Raw genomic sequence first — 20,797 nt, forward strand, 5'->3', positions numbered from 1 at the left:
TGAAATGACATGGTTGGTTCCAGAAACATAACCCCATATTGTCAGCTGGTTACAGAAAATAAAATGTCCCTTCAGTCTTTAAGACTCCCAATTTCTCTCCAGAACTCACCATCACATGGACATCCCGTTCTTCACAATCATCTTTATATGTCAGTGTTTCTGGTTCAATGCCTTTGAAAGAGGCTGCTACCTTGGTCAGTGCAGTTTAGAAGAGGGCAGGTTTGGGACTTCTATTTTAATGAGAACAACGTGGGACAGCTGTCGGGGGACGGGACGTCATCCCTTTCTCTTTGCCTAGCTTTTGAAAGATCCACTTGAATTACTGCTTCGCCCTTCCTCTGGAATATACACAGGTCATTTGGAGCTTTTTAGCAGATGAACATTTCACTTTCAGCTTTCATTCTGGAATTCTTTCATGTGTGGAAGAGACACTAAAGGAGACTTATAAAGTGCTGGCATGGCAGAGCATGGTACCAGGTGGCAGGGAATGGGATATGAAAAGTAAACATTGAATTTTTACCCAGCATTAAACCTTTTTCTTAATAGCTGCTACATAAATAAATAAATAAGAAAAATGATGTTTACAATATTCTATAAAATAAGGTAGCCTGGATTTATTCTGCACTGTATTCATGTTCTATTGCCCAAGTAACACTTTGTGATATATTAACATATGTCAGTTCCTACTAACAATCACAAGGAGTTCTTACTCTTCACTGTTTACTTGGCATCATTTAAAATACTTATGGGAGGAACTGGTAGACTAATGTGGGACCCCCTAGATCGACAGAGGTTGGGAAGGCTGTGGACACAGCGCAAGCAACTCCAATGAGGAAAGCACCCCTCATTATATATGAAATACTGGTAACGGGCTCTGGAAGAAGCAACCTCCAACTGCCCTCAGCTGGGGGGAGGATGGCCACAATTGAGGTGTCAGGGTAGGAGGTGAGTAAAGAGGGGAGAATATGAGAGGGTCTCAGAAGATCCTATCCACACAAAACGGCCTTGCTATTATTAAACGTTATAATCGTGGGGTGGCAACCAGCATGGGGCTCCACTGTGATGGATGCCATACAAACGTAGTAAATTGCAGTCCCTGCCCAAAAGAGCTTACAGTCTAAAGGACAAGCCTTAGCAGGTGGGTGAGACAAACAAGTGGACTGGGGTGGAGGTTCAGGAAGACAGGGTCCTAAAAGCTAACAGAATGCAGGCAGTTCTTAACCAATCAGAGACTGTAACCACAACTCATCACCTGCCTAGCTGTTAATCAGGTTGCAATTTCCTACATGTATCAAGTAACAGGCAAGTTCTGAGAAAGGAATTGAAGGACCGAAAGGACCAATTTTGACTGGGAGCTTTTTCCACTTGTAAGGGGCAGTGTGGGAAAAAGTGTTTCTTGGGGAAGCAGATTATCAAGGTTGACATCACTGGCAAAGCTAGGGCAGGGGTCAACTTTGCAATACAAAACAAGCCTTACACACATGACCAAGTTTTCAGACACTGGCACTTACATTACACCTGTAAAAACTGTGCATACAAAAGGAGGGCTTTCATGGGAGCAACTCTGCCACCACTATTTGAAAATGTGGCTAGTACACTCCAGCCCCACGAACAGGAAAATGTGCAAAGCAGGTTGAATGTTAATTCGGGGCTACATTACACTGGCAAACAGAGAAGAACAATATGTGTTAACGAGAACAAGTGCTGCTCACTTAATTATCCATGAACCCCATGCAAGTTGCACCCTGGTAACTGAAAAGTTGCCTGGAAAATCTGCACCAGTGCTGTTAGGTTCTTGTCTACATTACAAAATTTTACCAGATGAACCAGGATGTGAAGAATTAAGTTGCTGACACAGTGCTAACTGGTCAGAGCAGGCCAGGCAAATCACATCCAGTATCATCTTAACTAACTAATCTTGATTAAATCCTGCGGGGTTTTTTGACAGAGAATTTTTTTTGTCAGCAAAAATGTATTTCTGTTTTACAACCAGTTTTATTATTAACACACAATAAACTTAATTCACAATAAGTGATCAGTTTGAGAAACCCTGTCCTTTAAAAATTTATAGTGACTTTATCTGTACTTTCCTGCTGTGAAGCCAACACAACTGAAGCTGTTGGGATAACACAGATGATGCACTTAATTAATGTAATTAACATGGTATGATCATGACAAACAGACGCAATGTGGGTTAAGACATCTGGAAACAAATACAATGGCTAACCTGCTCCAAAAACAAACAGAGAACCTATATTCTACAACCTAAATGCTTAAAGGATTTTAAATTCTCAACATTGAGCATTGTTATATTACACTGGCACCCACAGACACCAGCTGGAATCAGGGCCCATTGCACTAGATGCTGTGCAAACCCATAGGAACACATGGTCCCTGTCCCATGATTGTGTTTAAAGGTTCACAAAATCCTCTGGAATTCCCCTATTTCTAGCCAGACTATGGTGTAATTAAATAGCTGCACTATTGATGGCTAATCTGTGGCTTTGAGCCACATATTTCTCTGCACTTGCCTCCCTTTGTAGGTTTGAGTCAGCCACTACATGAATTCTTTATGTTACCCTAATAAAAACTGCAACATGAAATCAATACAAATCAGATAGCCAAGGCACATACACAATAGCAACTAGCATTCTCCAAACTGGTGACTGAATTTAATGCCAGATCCTTCTGCGAGCCCTAATACCAAGTCGACGGTGACTTCTGTTAGCTGTTATTGTTAGGTGTGTTACTTTATAATGCACCTTTTATGTTCTTTGCATTGCCTAGTCCTTCTCCCTCTGAGCTAAACGGGGGAGCAGGGGAGCACCTGTATTGTCCACTCCCCTTTGTAAACTAGAATATACCACTTATACCCCCTCACTTTCCTGCAGCACTCATTACAACTGCACCAAGCCTCTTCTCAGGCTGCTTTCAACGCTATTCTGTGGCTCATCCATCGAGGAAGGTAGGAAGGTGAAGGGCAGCCTGGACTGCCTGGCTTTTCACCTTTGCAACAATCCCCATCTCCTCCAGTCCAGAATGTGAATAAACTTGAAGTCAACATTTCAGTCTAATAGCATGCATCTTTGTGTGTCTTTCTCGCTGTCATACATGCACACACTTACAGACACACACAAGCTTAAGGAAAGTGAGTTAGGTTAGCATTTCCTTTCAGAAGAAAAAATCTATTTTCATTTGACAAGGGAGAAAAGAAGCACCAGAAAGCAGCACTTACCTCCGTTCATAGCCTATGCACCACAGCTGTCCTCCACAGCCCTGTTTCCACACTTTGACCATCCGAGTGAAAGCTTGGACACATGGCTGCCTGTGCCCCACTATCACCAGCTCTTGCTCCGCACAAACGTTTGGCCTGTCGAACGGAGAGAAGCAGACATATTTATATCTCCCTCAACACCATGGAGTGAACCAGTACTGTCCTTTGACAGCCTGAGAATGAACAGGGTGTGAGTAAGCTATGCTCTTTCTGAGAAAGCGTCTCAGAAGATATTCTGTACAATATTTATCTACTCATTTAATTTCCATGGGAGGAAATGGAAGAGAGACAGCCTCTCGGCTAAGCAGGTCCAAAGCCCTTTGGGGCCTTATACATCACCCAACACTTAAACTCCTTCTGGGAACCCCCAGGAAGCCAGTTCAAATCATGGAGCACTGGTTTAATATGCTGATGGTGAGACAGTCTACTTACCGAGCAGCACACCACATCTGGCACTAGCTTCAGTACAAATAATATAATATAATAACAACAGCACCTCCACTTCAAGAAAAGAAAAGGAGGACTTGTGGCACCTTAGAGACTAACAAATTTATTTGAGCATAAGCTTTCATGAGCTACAGCTCACTTCATCGGATGCATCAAGAGTGTCTCACTGGAGGACCAAAGGCCTTCATGGATCAGTTAAGTCTCACCGCACCCCATCAGGTAAATATCAGCCTCCAACATGCTAAAGGTGGACGGACTGAGGCAGAGAGAAGGTAAATATCTGAACAAAGTTCACACAGTGAGTCAGTGGCAGAGACAGGAATAGGACTCCTGAGTTTAGACTCCCTGTACCATGCTCTAACACCTAGCCCCACAACTCTTCCCCACTTGATTATATGTTTAGATACCATAGTGGTCATCCTGCAAAAAAGCACAAAAGTCACATCTTTTTATACCATTTAACCTGTATTGAAATAACTTTTATTTCCATTACAACTTTTATCCAAGGATCTCAAAGAACTTTATAAACAATTGATTAAGTAAGCCAGGCAACACTCCTTTGAGATGAGATGAGATGAGATGAGATGAGATGAGATGAGATGAGATGAGAAAGAAAGAAAATCACTTCACCAGTCACCGGTATGCTGCCACCTCTGGCATGAAATGCAGCTGATGTCTCAGAATGCACAGCATCACTATACAGCTTAGAACAGGAAGTAATTGCATTGGGAAGCTCCCTGTAACAGGAAGTAAAAAATGCTGTCTCCAAATGAAAATGTATGGGGAATTTTAAGTGATCAGAGTATAATTACTTGAGTGGGAGTTTGAGCAAGAAACCAATGTCAGACACTGTAAGACAGTTTCCATCCTGCCATAATATATACACTAAATAAGAAAAGAAAAAAATAAACCTGTTTAAATATTGCACATTAAAGTTCTTCTGATTATTGTCCAACCATCATTAAGGCAGGCCAAGAAACCGCTTATGGTGTTTTAAATTGCCAGATTCATAAAGGTCAAGATAGTCACCAATAGTAATGGGTTCAGAAATGGAAACTATAACTGACAAATCTACTTCCAAGTACATTTCACAGTTTACATCCCAGGGAGAAGGTGCTTCATACGCTCAGAACTTTCAAACCAGGGGAATGAGTAAACTGGGTGCCGTTTTCTTTTATAGCATTTGGAACACGTAAAATTAATCAACAGCTTCAAAAACCGATGAAAGCCGAGCAGACATATCAAGAACTCATGTGTACTACAAACTTCATTGTCTTAGTGCTTTGCAACCAAATTATTAAAAGATTAAAATATTTTGGTTTCCCAAATGCTAATAAATAATAAGCTGTGTAATCTTTTTTCAAGTATCAGAGGCCCAGAGTTTAAAATTTCTAATAAATTTTATTTCTATTTGCTTTGGCCTCTCCACACAAAATAAAATGTTTGTTTATTGTTAAGTTCATTTTATATTTTCCAAAATGCCCTCCCACTGAACAGAAGTGATTGGGGTTGATTCCTGGAAAGAAACAGGCATACGGGATTTGCCCTAGTAGACCAAACCTTTGCTTCAACAAACAAAGAGTTTATATTCTGCTGTTCATTACAGCTACAATAGCATTGACAAGCAAGCATGACTAACTTGAGGTGGATATGCAACTATTACCAAGCAGTAAAAAAAAAAAAAAAAAGCATTTTCCCCCAGTACATAATAAAGTGGAGAACCTTTTGGAAGTCAGTCTTTGTTGCCACTGCTAACTTGATTATGGATGGTATGAAATATTTTGAAATCACAAGTTTTGGACAGTGAAGAGTTGAGAATGTGTTTGGGGATCCATAAATAAGCTACAACTGCATTACTGTATTACAGCCACGATAGGGCTGGTACAGTATGAAGTCTACATTTCAGAAAGAGGATTTTTGTTTTGTGTTGGTGATCTTAACATTTTCTTAGAAAATGTTAATTCTGTCTTTGGCATTCCTGCTTCCCCGACTGATTAAACCTGAACTTATTTTAGGAATGAGTTACTTCATATCCTGTTTACAAAAATAGGTCTTTCTCCCCTCTTGTAGCACCTCCTCCTGGCCGGCTACAGGATTGTATTATAACCAATTTTCAAAGCAATGACTGTGAAGCCAGCAGAGTGGATTCCTAACCTAATTTTGACCATATATGGCACAATGAACATATATTTAAAAAGTCTCAAATGACTGTGCACTGCAACATTTTTTAATGAACAATGAAAATACTTCAGGGATATCAGTACAAAAATTGTATGGTCTGGGGTCACAGGAGTAAACACTGAGTGACTTGTGGGTCTTAGGAGGAAAAAACACTGCCAAGTCCTGCTCTGGTTCACTCTCACCCTGCCTTGCCCTGCTTTCTACAATGGGAATTAAAGTAACGTATTATATCCTGTGCAGCTCCCACCTTTTAAAGTAAATACTAATGTCACCCAACTTCTGACTGATAGGAATTCTCTTAACGGGTCCCAACTGGTTCTTACCATTGAAAAGATTTGATTGTACACTAGTCTAGTTGTACACAAGCACTCTCTTTATTCTGACTATTTCTGGGTGGTGGTTTGGGCAGGTGTTGTTCTGTTTTGAAGCGGTTGTTTTGTTTTGTTCCTGTTTAAGTCAGGTTTCCTCCACAATTAGGAATACAAGAACGGTGATATGGAATCAGAGCACTGGTACACCTAGTCTAGTCTCTTACAGGGCTCAGCACCAAATTCTTCAGAGGTAAAGGTCCAAAACTTCCATAATGGACAACAATGCAATGCCTACGGCGGAAATCGCTTTCTAACTCCAGTGGGAATGAATGGTTTATATCCGCTATTATTTTTATTCTCTCTGTAACTGTGTATATTTATATTATCCATATAAACATCTTGTGGCAGTAGGTTCCACATGCCAACTATGCATTTTGTAGAACATCTGTTTTCACTTTCCTCCATTTTAAATGTTACTTTTGTGTGTTTTAAGCTGATGTCCCCTTGCTCTCTTATCGTAAGAACGAGTATAGACCTTTATCATGCCCCCTTTTTCATTAAAAGAATCTGAAGCAACAGTAGGTTTACTCATAGACAAAGCTAGTAATTGCCCTGACCCTTTTCCTGAATTAGAGTAACAGTAATTTACTCTACCATGAAAGATGCATTTTTCAGTGGTTCTCAACCCTATAACTAAGTGTCCGTGAAAGGTTGTTGTTACCATACAACAGTGGTTTACAACCTGTGGTCAACAGTAGGGTCCGCAGACTATGTCTAAGATTTCCAAAGGGGTTAGCACTTCCATTTGAAATTTTGTAGAGGTCTGCAAATGAAAAAAAAAACTGCATTAGATCACTAGGGCTATCTGCTTTGCAAGGGCAGGCTTCAGTTCCCCCAAAAGAGGATCCATTCATATTATTATAAACTGACTGGACATCTGATTTTGGCCAAAAAGCGTATCAGGGTTTTCAAGAGAAGAGACATACAGGTCAGTTTGCCTCTTCTCTGAGGCCCACTAAAGTTACATATTAAAGCACTAATAATAATAGTCTTTTTCACAGGAACTGCATTTAGGAAAAAAAAGGAAGTTTGAATCTTTTCATCTATTTTTTCAGACAAGGCTCTACAAGCCTTTTCAGCAGTAGTGAGCTGGAGCCAGTTTGAGTCGGTTCGCGCGAACCAGTTGTTAAATTTTGAAGCCGTTTTAGAGCCGGTTGTTAACCCACTTCCCTGCAGGGGGCGCTGAGGCTTTGCTGGGCTCCGGCCGGGAAGTGATGTAATTCCTCCTCCGGCCGCTGGGGGCGCTGCGCTGCGGGAGCCACGTGGGCTGCTGCCTGGCCCTGGGCAAGAGCCATGGTGCTGCTGCTGCTCCCCCGACCCCTGGCCCTGGGGCTCCCGCTGCTGCCTGGTGGGTCCCCGGCTGCTCTGCTGGGCCAGGGCTGCCTCCTGCTGCTCGGGCTGCTCCAAGCCGCTCTCCCCGTGAGCAGCCCGCACCCCCTGCCTCCAGCTAACCCTGCCCCACGCCCCTGTCTGCAGCTGGCCCCACGTCCACTGGTGCCCTGCAGTTCCCAGGGCAGTAACCCTGCACACTTGCTTCAATGAGGGGGGCAAGGAGCAGCTGGGACCCACACATGTGCACACCCTAGGGTGACCAGACAGCAAGTATGAAAAATCAGGACAGGGTGTGGGGGGTAACAGGAGCCTATATAAAAAAAAAGACCCCAAAATCGGGACTGTCCCTATAAAATTGGGACATCTGGTCACCCTCGCACACCCCCAGGGAGTGGCGGGGACCCACACACGTGAAACGGAGCTCATTTCTCGTTCAGGCCCATCTTTTTTAAAAAGAACTTTAGGCAGGGTTAACACACACCCGTATTTTCCCAGACAGGTCAGGCTTTTTGGTTCTTAAATCACCGTCCGGGAGGAAATACAGACGTATGGTAACTCTGTTGGTACAAAAAATACATACTGGGGCACATCCCTTAAATCAGAACTTTTTACGGGAACCGGTTGTTAAGACTTTAGCAGCTCATCACTGGAGCAGCCCGAGCGGCAGGAGGCAGCCCCAGCCCAGCAGAGCAGCCGGGGACCCATCCGGCAGCAGCGGGAGCCCCAGGGCCAGGGGAGCAGCAGCAGCACCAGGGCTCGTGCCCAGGGCCAGGCGGCAGCCCACGTGGCTCCCGCAGCGCAGCGCCCCCAGCGGCCGGAGGAGGAATTACATCACTTCCCGGCCGGAGCCCAGCAAAGCCTCAGCGCCCCCTGCAGGGAAGTGGGTTAACAACCGGCTCTAAAACTGCTTCAAAATTTAACAACCGGTTCGCGCGAACCGGTGTGAACCGGCTCCAGCTCACCACTGGGCACAATCTTTAAATCAGAACTTTTTATAGGGAACCGGTTGTTAAGATTTTGGCAGCTCATCACTGCTTTTCAGTAAATATGTGGTCTGACAGTGCTCTCTGCTTGGAGTGTGAAAAATATTTCAAAATCATAAAGCAAATAAACATGTGTTCTGAATAGTAATTATTCACATCTGTCTCCCTAGGCAGAAGCTTACCTTACAGCTGTTAACACTCTTCACATGCACAGTACCTCTAGGCAAGGTGAACCTCTATGAAAGATCCAACAAGTACTTGTCCACTGATCCCCGACAGGTATATTTTTCTTTTAGGAACTTTTAAGAAAGAGCACCTTAAGAAAGAGCAAGAGTCAAAGAGGAGGCAATTTTCTTGTGGGCCTGGATTTCAAAATATATGGTAGGATCCATGTTCATCCACTCTCAATTATTCCAGAATATATGAGCTTTATTTACAGGTTAACAGATTATTTTTCTAACGGCCATCCTCACAAACCCCACCTGAGATCCTCCTGCCTCTGACACGATCACCAGAAGTAATGAGTCTGCCACTAGACTTAAACATGGAATGTGTTGATGCTGCAAAAGACAGAATAGAGAGCTCGCTATCTCCTAAATGCACTGATGACGACAGGGCTGAGAGGAGTACACACTTCCTTTAGTGAGTAAGGTGATCAATTCTGATTGAGTTAGAGAGCGGGTCTATTGAGTGAATAGGTGCCATTTTTGCCTAACCGCTTTTCTGACTAACTGGGCTTCAATAAATATTAATCTGTTGTTTTAATTTTAGAAGGGGTAGCAAACATTAGTCTGTGAATTAATGAGATTTGGGAGCAATCTGTTGGGTTTTTTTCCACTTCTGGTGGTTATGGTTCCCCAAAAGAGCCTATACATTTAAAAAAACAACAACGTTCTATAGCAGCAGACTAACTCAATAATTCAGACATGGAGAAGTATAGCAATTCCAGCTGGCATCTTACTGCTCCAAGACATTCAATTACAATACTGTTACAGAAAGCCTGAAAATGCCTTTTGGATTAATGACGTGTTCCCCCAATAGCTTTGCCTTAAAATCCTGGCCTGTTGTTCTCACATGTGGCCACTGAAGAGCTATTCAGTTAGCCAAGCCTCATATACATCAGTTCACCAGACCCCCGTCACAGATGGACGGAGGCCAGGGAAGCAGTTGTTATTTTGCTAGTATCTCCTTTTCCAAAAGACAACAAATCCATCCATATAATAACTATCAAAACTTGCATTTGCAGCTGATCGAAGGGCAATCTACAGAATGGTATTGCCCTGCGTGTCCTTTGCTATTTACTTACAAATGCCTCACCCCTTAGCTGTACGCACATCCAAAAAGGAAGAACTAAAAAGAACCACAAGAATGCGGTTGGCAGCAGCAATGTTTCTGGAATAATTTATTGCAGTGAAGGAGCGTTTTTGTGTGCACCAAACAGTGGTTTTGTGTCTAAAGAGTATTGTAAGCAGTGCTCTATTGGGAATTATGTTGCTAAATTAAATTCAGCACTTCCCATTCCCTGGCATTTTCTTTTCTTGAATACACTGGCACACATCTCATTTCCAGTATCTGATCCAACAATCCCTAACAGGCATTGCTGGGGAGATAATATGAAATTCTTTACATAAGAAGAAAGATATCTTTGCAATAATTTTCCAAAACACATCCACTGAACAGGAGTGCCTCCATCCCCAATAACAGAGTTACTGATACAGGGAAAAGATGGTTTGGGTTTATTTCACTGCACAATACTAGTTTCATTTACGAAGAAAAGCAGAGAGATCCCCCTGCAACTTGTAAGGAAGTTTTCCCAGAGGATCCACACAGTTAATGCCAAACTAAAGCTGTAACATTTCATTAAAAAATACGGGGCTCAGTGCCTCTAGATTAAGAGCAGGAGGAAAAAAGGTGACTACAAAGAGGAATGTGATAAGAAAAGAGAAATAAAGAAGAGGGTATGATAAAAGCAGCAGTCATAGGAAAACAGTCTTCAGACTATATAATTACATTTCATACTCACACACTACCTACATTTCAATAAGAAAAAAAAAATCCAAGCATCTCCTACAGGCAAAGGGAAGCATCCATACTTTTCAAATCCCTGTTTGCCTTTGTTCTATGCACACTTGTGACCAGGGAAAACTAAAAAAAAAAAAAAGAACCTTTTTTTTAAATTGCGTATAGCAGTTTCTCCCTTAAACATTTGCGGACCTGACCCAGCCGGTGAGTCTCTTCACTCGGTACTTACATAAGGGGCTGCAGTTTGTTCCCACAGGTGAGCGGACACACCGAAAGGGTGAGAATGAACGACAGCACCAACAACACGTGTGGCTCCATTGCTGCGGCTCCCCTCCCTTCCCAGGGTGGCTCTGGTGGGTGCCTAGAAAGTTTTACAGCCTTCCCAAGTGAGAGGCTGGCAAGCGTCTCTTCCTCAAAGAAAAATGTTCATGATTACCTCCTGACTTTGCCAATTTCGCCTTTGCTGACAAAGAACAACGCTATGGGAACACACACCGATTCTTGCTGGGGTCCGCTGGAAGAGCAGATTTATCACTCTTGGACTTTTCCTCCTAAAGGCAGTTTCCCCTGTATCTTCAGTCCAAGGGAAGTGAGGACAATGAGAGTGGTCACAGAGCTTTTCCAAAACCCAAACCTGGCTCCTTAGCTTCTCTTGTTAGTATTAAATTATGCTGAGGTGGCTTTTCCTTCTGACATTTACTTTCTGAGGAGATCCAAAGTGCCGGTGGCTTACAAAATCTGGGTTCAGTCCAGCAGCGAAGTCCCATGTAGGTTTGATTGGTTTGGTGTCCTGATCCACTTCACGAGGCAATATATAACCCAACTCTGAGGATGGGAGCTCCCACAGAGAAGTCCACCTCCCTGAAGACACACACAATTCCCAGCCCCCTTTCAGCAATGGGCAGAGATTTCCATTAACCCTCACTGCACACCCTAACTCATCCTCCCTCCATCAACCTCCACCTTTCTCCTGGCAGGAGACTCACTCTCTTACACACACTCGCTTTGAAAGCAGCAGCTCTTCTATCCCCTGCACTACAGACCAACAAAACTTTCTTCTTGCCTTTCCCAGGTCTGCCTTTCATTCACATGCTCTCTTGTTTCTTTCTTGCTGACAGTCAGAAATCCCTCCCACCAGCCATGCCCAACCGTGAGGAGAGGAAGGGGAGGGGGGGAACCCAGCAGAAGCGCAGCAGGAATAATTTCATTTTGCTGATCAAAAGGCAATTCTTTTGCCGGACCCACTGCCAACTCCCAAAGCTTTGCAATCCCTCCAGCCCCCAAAGACAGGTCTAAAAGAGCCACCGAGATCCAAGCTTTCCTGCACATCTAGAACAGATAAGGCAGCTCACAACTCTTCCAAGAGAAATTCTGATGGGGGTGTGTAAGGCTGACAGGGACAGGCAGGAAGAACACTTTGATGGCTGGAGGGTTAATAGGTATGCAAGTGCCTTGCTCACAAATCCTGTTATTTAGTGCATTGTTTGTTAAAGTGCATCTGGGGTGTGGGGCAAGATTAAAACCATAATTAAAATAATACATAAATCTGGATCCAAGGGAAAAAATCATTCCAAAATAGCTGGGCAAAGTGGGGGAGAGAAGGGATTAGACTAATTCGTTATTTGCCCTCTCCTACTTAATTGTCCCTCCTGCAAAAGAAAACAAAATGAGCAGTGGGGTTTGATGGGGGTTAGATCTGCGTGGGAGAGGGAAGCTGTGTTTTATTGGGGGTTGACCTCTGCTGGCTCAGGGGTAAGGCTGTTATTTAATTTTTTGTCATTGTAACTTGTGGCTGAGGTGCCTAGAGGCCCCGTTTTATTATTGTATAAATCCAAATAAACAAACACAGTGGCCTTCTGCTGTCCCTGTTCAGCATGCTTCTCACTACCTCACCTTCTCTTCTCCTCAAACATTGCTCTGTGGCCAAGCGCTCTTTAGAACTTTTATTTTAGTTCATACTTGGCAAGCAGAAAACATACCCCACCTGCACTAGACATTTTGGTTTGGCCCGAATGTGAAGTTTCACTCAAAGTCATAAGCGCATTTTATCTATTTAGTCTGAAATGGTTCTGAGAGCAGGACTCACTCAGGGAATGGAGTATTGAGACTGACTTCTAGTTCATTGATTCCCACCAAACACAGCGCACTAGGGACTAAATTGTGTTGCCATCCAATGACTGTGAACTAGCCAGTGTGAAATTAGTTGGTAGGTCTCAATTCAATTCCCAGTTGAACTAGTGTTACTCCCCACCCCATCAAAAAAAAAAAAAAAAGCATCACAAGTGGCATTAATTGTCCTGTTATTGTCAGTCTCAGCAGACGGACGTGCTGAGGATTAAATGAGCGAAAAAGACTGAGCTCCCTGCTTGCCCCTAGGGATGGTTCCGTCAGATGGGGCTGAGGCACATTGGCTGGTTCAAGAGGAGTGGGAAGAGCAGACAAGAAGTGTGAAAGCGCTGCAGTAACAAACACCCAAGTGAGGAGCTGTCTGACAAAAGCTGCATTTCAAAAAGGGGTGGGGAATCAACAAGGGAGAGGGAGATGAACAGACCAGTCCACAGAGCTGGGGAGTCCTCAGCAAAGGACTGACCTTCTGTACAAGAGAGCAATGAGGAGTGCAGGAAGACAGAGGGAGAGTCTGCTGGAGTGAGACTTCCAGCCCCAGCTGGTTCAGCAGCGCACCCAGGAATGTGCGTGACTAGGTGAAAGAAACCAGACTTTAGAATTAATGCACCTAGAGGAAGACTGGAACCCCACAGGGCCAGGTGCTGAACACACTGTAAGAAACTGTCCCTGCCCAAAGAGTTTATGGAAATGTGATGTGAGATGAGTTTATATTTGCTGGATTGAACTCACACCAAAACCAGCTTCGCTAGACACTCCCCAGCACCCACCTATACTTCTCCAGAGGAACAATGGGTTACCCAGCTCTTTCCATAAAGATAGAGAGAATCTTTTTGTGAGCAAGTGGGCAGAAGCTTCTGAATGACCCTGAAACTGAAACTCTCTAGTGCATGGTGTGTGAATGCCAGTGTACTGCTATGGTAAGAAAATGGGGGCCCATGGGAAATGCTCCTAGACTTAATTATGTCTTTGAGGAACGCAACTCGCATTTGCTGTGTACACAGTCTTGTTATTACTGCTCTTCTAGGCATACAGCTTACTGTGGCACTTAGAAAATAAAAATATGCAGGGTTCCTGGCTCAGGAAGAGCAAGGTGATGACATGTGGGCACTGCACATGTTGCTGAATTTGGAGTAACATAGTAGTACCCCGGGGGCAAGTTAGAAAAATAACAATTGCTTTTGTTAACAGCTAAATGTATCCAGTTGAAGAAGATGGAAAAGAAACAACTTCTGCAAATAGCTGGCTTTACACATTAATCCTTTCATAAGTGTCCCATATACCACCTTTACAGCTATGTGTGTAACATTCTCCCTTAGGAACTAAGTAGCTGTCTGGCCCAACAGCTGGGCCTTTGATATTTTCTGTTTTAAGAAAGGGACATGGCTATGTAAAAATTCTATTGTTAAAACTTCAGAGTGTAAGTCAGCACAATAAGGAAATTCAAGCACTCATTTTCTTCTCAGGATCCTGAAGCCTTGTGTGAAATTACACTGATTTCTCAAAGGGAAACTGTAAAACTATTTAGATCCTAAAATTGCTTCTTGAAAACAGCAGGAAAATTCTACTGAGTATCTTTTGTAAATTATCTTCATATTTAATTTCTGAAGTGTTGTTCAAATCTGAAAAATAACTTTGTTAAAATGGCACTGTGGAATTCTACATTGGTCTTTCAAGGACTCCAGATCAAATTTGCTCAATTTACAAGAAGAAAGATGTTCCAAATCTCAAAGCCAATAACCTCAACCTGGGATCTGAAATTCATATCAGTTCCTTCTGGCTCATGCATCACCAGTAAAATAGATTCTTCATGAAAAATCTTCCTTCAGTTATACCTCTGCATCATCAGTAAGAACATAAGAATGGCCAAACTGGGTCAGGCCAATAATCCATCTGGCCCAGTATAGAATCACAGAACTAGAAGGGACCTCGAGAGGTCATCTAGTCCAGTCCCCTGAACTCACGGCAGGACTAAGTATTATCTAGACCATCCCTGACAGGTGTTTGTCTAACCTGCTCTTAAAAAGCATCCTGCCTTCTGACAGTGGCTGGTGGAAAATGCTTGAAAGGGAATAAACAGAACACGCCAATTAACAAGCGATCCATCCCCTGTCATCCAGTCCCAGATTCTGGCAGTCAGAGGCTTAGGGACACACAGAGCATGGGGTTGCATCCCTGAGCATCTTGGCTTATAGCCAATGATGGACCTATTCTCCACTAATTTATCTCATTCTTTTTTGAACCCTGTTACACTTTTGGCCTTCACAACATCCCCTGGCAATGAGTTCCACAGGCTGATGGTGCGTTGTGTGAAGAAGTACTCCCTTATGTTTGTTTTAAACCTGCTGCCTATTAATTTCATTGGGTGACCCCTAATTCTTGTGTTATGTAAAAGGGTAAATAACACTTCCTCATTCACTCTCTCCACCCCACTCATGATTTTATAGTCGTTTATCATCTCCCCCCTCAGTTGTCTCTTTTCTAAGCTGAACAGTCCCAGTCTTTTTAATCTCTCCTCCTGTGGAAACCGTTCCAGACCCCTCGTACGGAGAAGGACAACAACAATGACTTTTTCCCAGTTGGAATATATCTTTTCTGACATGGGGCAACCAGAACTGCACACAGTATTCAAGGTGTGAGCATAATATGGATTTATATACATATTTTCTGTCTTCTGATTTTCTACCAATGCTGACATAGTCTATGCTCAGTTAAACCTTTGCTGCCAAACTGTCTTTACTAAGATCCCATTTACAGGTGTTTAATTTTATTACCGTGAGTTGTCCTGTTCATTTCAACGGGGCTACTCATGATCATAAAGTTAACCATCCAACTGTTTGCAGAATCAGGGCCTGTGAGTGAACGAGTACAAATTAGACCATTATGAAACTGCACCTGATCAGGGCATCACACTCCTGCAACTGGTGCTTACTAAACAATTCTGGTGATGATGTACAAAAACCAGACTTCAGCTCACTCTCACCTGTGCTGTTCTGCAGGTGTAAAGGAAGTTGAAAGCACTGAAGACTTATCTTAGTCACAGAAGAGAGCAGCTCTGATTCTGAATACAAACAGGGGGTAGATCTGTGGAGCAGAAGGTGCCTGCATGCTGCTGGGTTAACTCACTAGCTCAGGAAGGATCAATGCCACTTCAGAGTCTCTTTTCAGGCCCTTGCCTCAAGGCACAATTTACTGCTTAAAGAGAAAACATAAACAAAAACACCAAAATAAAGTCGTTTCCCCTGTCCAACATGGGCTATAGTTCCTAAAGGCTTTTCCCTCACCTCTCTCAGCCCTTCCAGGACCTTGCCCTGTCATGGGGACTCCTGCAGGAGCCCACTGGCTCCCTGCAGTTCTCACTCTCCAGGCCTTCTACCTGTGAGTCACTTAACAGCTGAGTTCTTTCACCTACAGTTCTCTAGCTCAACTGATCCCTTGCTGGCCTTTATAGACTAGGGCCCCCATTTTTAAAGGTATTTAGGCATTGCTGTGCTCAGCACTGCAATGCTTAACTGATTTACATGCCTAAGTCTCATTTTCAAAAGGGATTTAGGTGCTTAGGAGCATAAATCACATTGACTTTAAAACTCGGGGCCTTGGTACTCTTCAAGCTATCACATGACTCCTATCCCACAACCTCAACTGGAAGGCAACTGATCAATTTACTCTGTGCAAGCGCCATTTTTACAGTCACTTTTTTGGACTAGAATCACACTTTAATCATTAACAAAAAACATTGGCTGGATATTCCACAACCTATCGAAGTCTGACCTCTGCTTTGCCATGGGTCCCATTCCTTCATGAGCCTGGAAAGAATTGCATTGTCCTTTTGACTAAAGAAAGACATTCAAAGCTTTGGAGGACATGAGGTACAAGAAATGTTTTACTCCTAGGATTGTAAAAAATGAAGGAACAGCAATTGCAATGCTCTAAATCAATTTACCCTCTAACCCAATTTAAGAATATGGAGACAAAGTTCAGTTTGTGGACTATATATTTTTTAGTGGGTTGCTCCCTCTTGTGTATTTGGAAGGTACACGCAGCTTATAAGAATGGATTCAGTTCCTTAGTTTAGGGAGTCCGTTATCTCCACCAAACATGAAAAAGGAACAGTGGCCCCCCAGTGGACAGACACCAGAGCAAAGGAGAAGAGAGTAAGAACCAAAAGAGGAATTATTCTAGGTGCAAGTTTATCTTCCCAATTCAGACCTCAAGTAACTGATACAGTCTGAACAGCCTCTAGACTGATTTTCATAGATGCCAGGTAGTGTACATAGGTTGATGGTTAAGGTTATCCTCTGACCTACACAGTGTGGCTATTCCCTGTAGGGTTGTCTGGGAAGAGAAGGTGACATTACGATGGAGAAAGCCCTGCTTCAAACACCCAAGATTTGGGCAGTTAATGTTATTGAACATGAGGCCAATTCTACAACCCTTACGTTAGTAGCCTTAGCAAAGACTATGGGGGTACTTCCATAAATAAAGGGTTGAATAGGGATTTCAAGAATGGACTTAACTTAGGAAACACGTGTGAAAGATGAATGTCTGAAATCCAATACATTGTATGTCAAGTCTCTTGAACATGTTTTCAGTTTTTACTGTCTTCTAGCACAATTGTCTGTTAAAAATATCATCTTCTGGCACAAAGTATAGTAACCCTGGAAAGTAGTAACAGAGTTACAATATGGGCTGATAAACAGTATATATGGAATCTGCAAACAGGTAACTGAAAAAAAAATCTACATGCTTTGATACCCAGCTGTTTAATCTTGACTATCAAATAGAGGAAGCACGGTACAGTGTACAGCATGCTGGACTTAAAACTCTACCCCTGACTCTACCATTGACTCATTTTGTGACCTTGGGCAAATCACTTATCCTGTCTGTGTTTACCCATTGGTAAAATGAGAACAGTGATACTTACCCACCTTTGTAAAGCTCTTTAGGATGTATAGATGAAGCATGCTACATAAACGGTAAGCATTATTCCCATGTTCTTGTCTCCTGGAATATTTATACTTATGGTCATTTGATAATTGCTCGTTTGTTATGCTTTCCCCTCCAATTTTGACTCAACATATATTGTATGACTTAACTTATATCTGCTTATTAATTGATACATATCTGATTGCTTGTTAACAAGATAAAATAAATAACCACTGGAGCACAGTAGGTAGTGTAATCTCAGAATGTTACTTACAGAAAAGCAGGGTTTGGTTTGGCCAGGGAATCCAGCATTTCCAGGACGGCTGTGATGAGTTATACTGCCATCTGCTGATAGAAACGTGATCAATTTTAACAAAGACAAGAAAAACTGGCCCCAATATTTCAGTGTATTTTTAATACATTGTGGATGAGAGTTTTTTGTATATTTATAAATGTTTGATTATTAAAACAAATTTAAAGGAAAAGCCTATTCTTATTTAGTGCTTTTAGGGGGCCCCAGATACCATTATTAAAAACTAAAATACAGGCTGAAAAAAAAAAAGATTGGCAACTTCTCCCCCATAACATGGTGCTAGTGTCAGTGTGTCTCAATCCTGATGCCTCTAAATTCTGTCTCCATGACTTTCTCACCTGCAGCTCCTGCCATATGGAACCACCTTCATGGATCTGACTCATCGGCTTTCCAACACTTCAAATCTCATCTGAAAACATTATTTACTCCCCTCCTTTAGGCTTTTCATTGCTCCTTCTCCCTCTATTATATTTTATTCAATTCAATAATGTGTTTTGAGATGAAGTGTAAATTTTTCAAAAGCACCTACGTGATTTGGAAGCCTATGTATGTCCCATTTTCAAGAGACAGACGCTCAGGAGCCTAAATCAGAGTGCCTTAGACACTTAAGAAAATTTTACCCAAAAATCTATATAAATGATCCTATATAATATAAAGCTGCATTGTACTGATTGTATGATTCATACATAGCTACGGGCTGTAAATTTTAGATCTGGGCTCAGATCCTCAAAGGTATTTAGAAGTTAGGAGCCAAAATACCTAGAATCTGGGCCCTGGTCTCTAGATGGCAGCAATATTCTGTAATCACACCCTGTAAATATGCCCATGAATTTGGTCACTTCAGCCTAAATCTTTCTTAGCTTTGTGTTTTAAACAACACTTCTCATTGTTACCAGGAACATAAGAATAGCCATACTGGGTCAGACCAAAGGTCCATCTAGCCCACTACCCGTCTTCTGACTGTGGCCCATGCCCCAGAGGGAATGAACAGAACAGGTAATCATCAAGTGATCCATCCTGTCGCCCATTCCCAGCTTCTAGCAAACAGAGGCTAGGGACACCACCCCTGCCCATCCTGGGAATAGCCATTGATGGACCTATCCTCCACGAACTTATCTAGCTCTTTTTTGAATCCTGTTATAGTCTTGGCCTTCACAACATCCTCTGGCAAAGAGTTCCACAGGTTGACTGTGTGTTATGTGAAAATAAGTAAGAACACTGGGAAATACGCCAGTAAAAATTGCATACCCAGGTGTTGCTTTTAAAAAAAAAAAACCATATGCCTGGTACTGAGGCTGAAGCAGTTTTCTCAATATGCTTCTCCAGTCCCTACAGAGTTTGTTTATTGCTTTTATGTCTCTCAATGTTTTCTCAACAGTTGTTTGTTTTCCAAACAGGTTACAATGCCGCCTCTCCCAGCCTAACCCACTGCATTGACTGATAGACCCCATTATGATGAGAAAGGGGACAAACCCTAGATTTGAGACCCAAAACTCCTTTACATCCACTGAAATTTGAGATATCTGTTATTCCCATACTTCAGGTGCCCACATTCTGCCCAGACAAGAGACTCATTGGCAACTTGCTAAGAGCCCAAAGACCAAACTCAAGTACATTAAATGGAACAGGTCAAAATCACCCTGATCTTTAACATGGCAGGCAGCTCATGGATACATCCCAGCATGTGATATCCCATCTTGAGCCAGCCCATTTAGTACTGCCAGTTTGGTTGGGCTACACATGTGTATTAAAGAAGGCGGGGCATATTATTGAGCTCCACAGACCACACTCTGGGACAGTCTCCATTGTAAATTACTGACATCAGAAACATAGGCCCATGACATGGAGGAGACAGAACACTGTTGCTGGCTAGACAGGGAAACATTCGTAGGAAAATTCTTTACCACTTTCAATTGAGATTTAATTCAGATGGACATTCTCCAACCAGCTCTATTGACTACACTATTGACACAGGTAGCACTAAGCCCCCAACCCCTCTTCACATCAGCTTCAGTCCTTGGCTCCCCCAACCCCCCTATCCCTCCACCCCATAACACGGACCATGACTGGCTGCAGGAGGAGCCCTCAGCTTCCACTCTGCAGAGGGCAGGTTGCTATATGTTTTAATTACCCTTCCCCTTTCTCCCCCACACTCACATCCTCTGTATCTCTCCCTCTTCCCTTTACCTCCTCCCCACTTCCCTTTCTTCTTCACCCCTGCCCCCAATCCCTTCCCCCCAACGTCTGTTACATCCTTCCCCCTCTACCCCATCCCTGCCCCCTCTTCCCTTCCCCCTTCACCCCAGCCCCCATCCCTTCTCCCTTAACCCCATCCCTGCCCCCTCTTCCCTTCCCCCTTCACCCCAGCCCCCATCCCTTCCCCCTTCACCCCATCCCTGCCCCCTCTTCCCTTCCCCCTTCACCCCAGCCCCCATCCCTTCTCCCTTAACCCCATCCCTGCCCCCTCTTCCCTTCCCCCTTCACCCGAGCCCCCTATGCCTTCCCTTCCACACCTGTTCCATCCTTCCCCCCTACCCCATCCCTGCCCCCTCTTCCCTTCCCCCTTCACCCGAGCCCCCTATGCCTTCCCCTCCACACCTGTTCCATCCTTCCCCCCTACCCCATCCCTGCCCCCTCTTCCCTTCCCCCTTCACCCGAGCCCCCTATGCCTTCTCCCTTCACCCCATCCCTGCCCCCTCTTCCCTTCCCCTGTCACCCCAGCCCCCATCCCTTCTCCCTTAACCCCATCCCTGCCCCCTCTTCCCTTCCCCCTTCACCCGAGCCGCCTATGCCTTCCCCCCTACCCCATCCCTGCCCCCTCTTC

At 43.5% G+C, this 20,797-nt stretch overlaps 1 protein-coding gene across 4 annotated transcripts in view; it reads right to left on the reverse strand.

The window, feature by feature from the left end:
* MEGF6 (multiple EGF like domains 6) overlaps window positions 1-20,061 on the reverse strand; it is a 255,996-nt gene extending 235,935 nt beyond the window's left edge. Inside the window, exons 1-3 of one of the 4 annotated variants that reach the window (XM_037881096.2) lie at window positions 20,035-20,061; window positions 17,935-18,005; window positions 3,236-3,370 (exon numbers count right to left, since the gene is read on the reverse strand). In XM_037881096.2, the coding sequence (XP_037737024.1) occupies window positions 3,236-3,370; window positions 17,935-17,972 (173 nt within the window). In that variant the 5' untranslated portion in view covers window positions 17,973-18,005; window positions 20,035-20,061. Of the gene's footprint in view, window positions 1-3,235; window positions 3,371-10,839; window positions 11,964-17,934; window positions 18,009-19,877; window positions 19,972-20,034 lie in introns of those variants that run through there. The other 3 variants (XM_037881095.2, XM_037881094.2, XM_043531540.1) reach the window with 3 other exon arrangements.
* Window positions 20,062-20,797: the final 736 nt, after the last annotated feature.

The sequence above is a fragment of the Chelonia mydas genome, chromosome 18 (genome assembly GCF_015237465.2).
Source record: "Chelonia mydas isolate rCheMyd1 chromosome 18, rCheMyd1.pri.v2, whole genome shotgun sequence".
Lineage (NCBI taxonomy): Eukaryota > Metazoa > Chordata > Testudines > Cheloniidae > Chelonia > Chelonia mydas.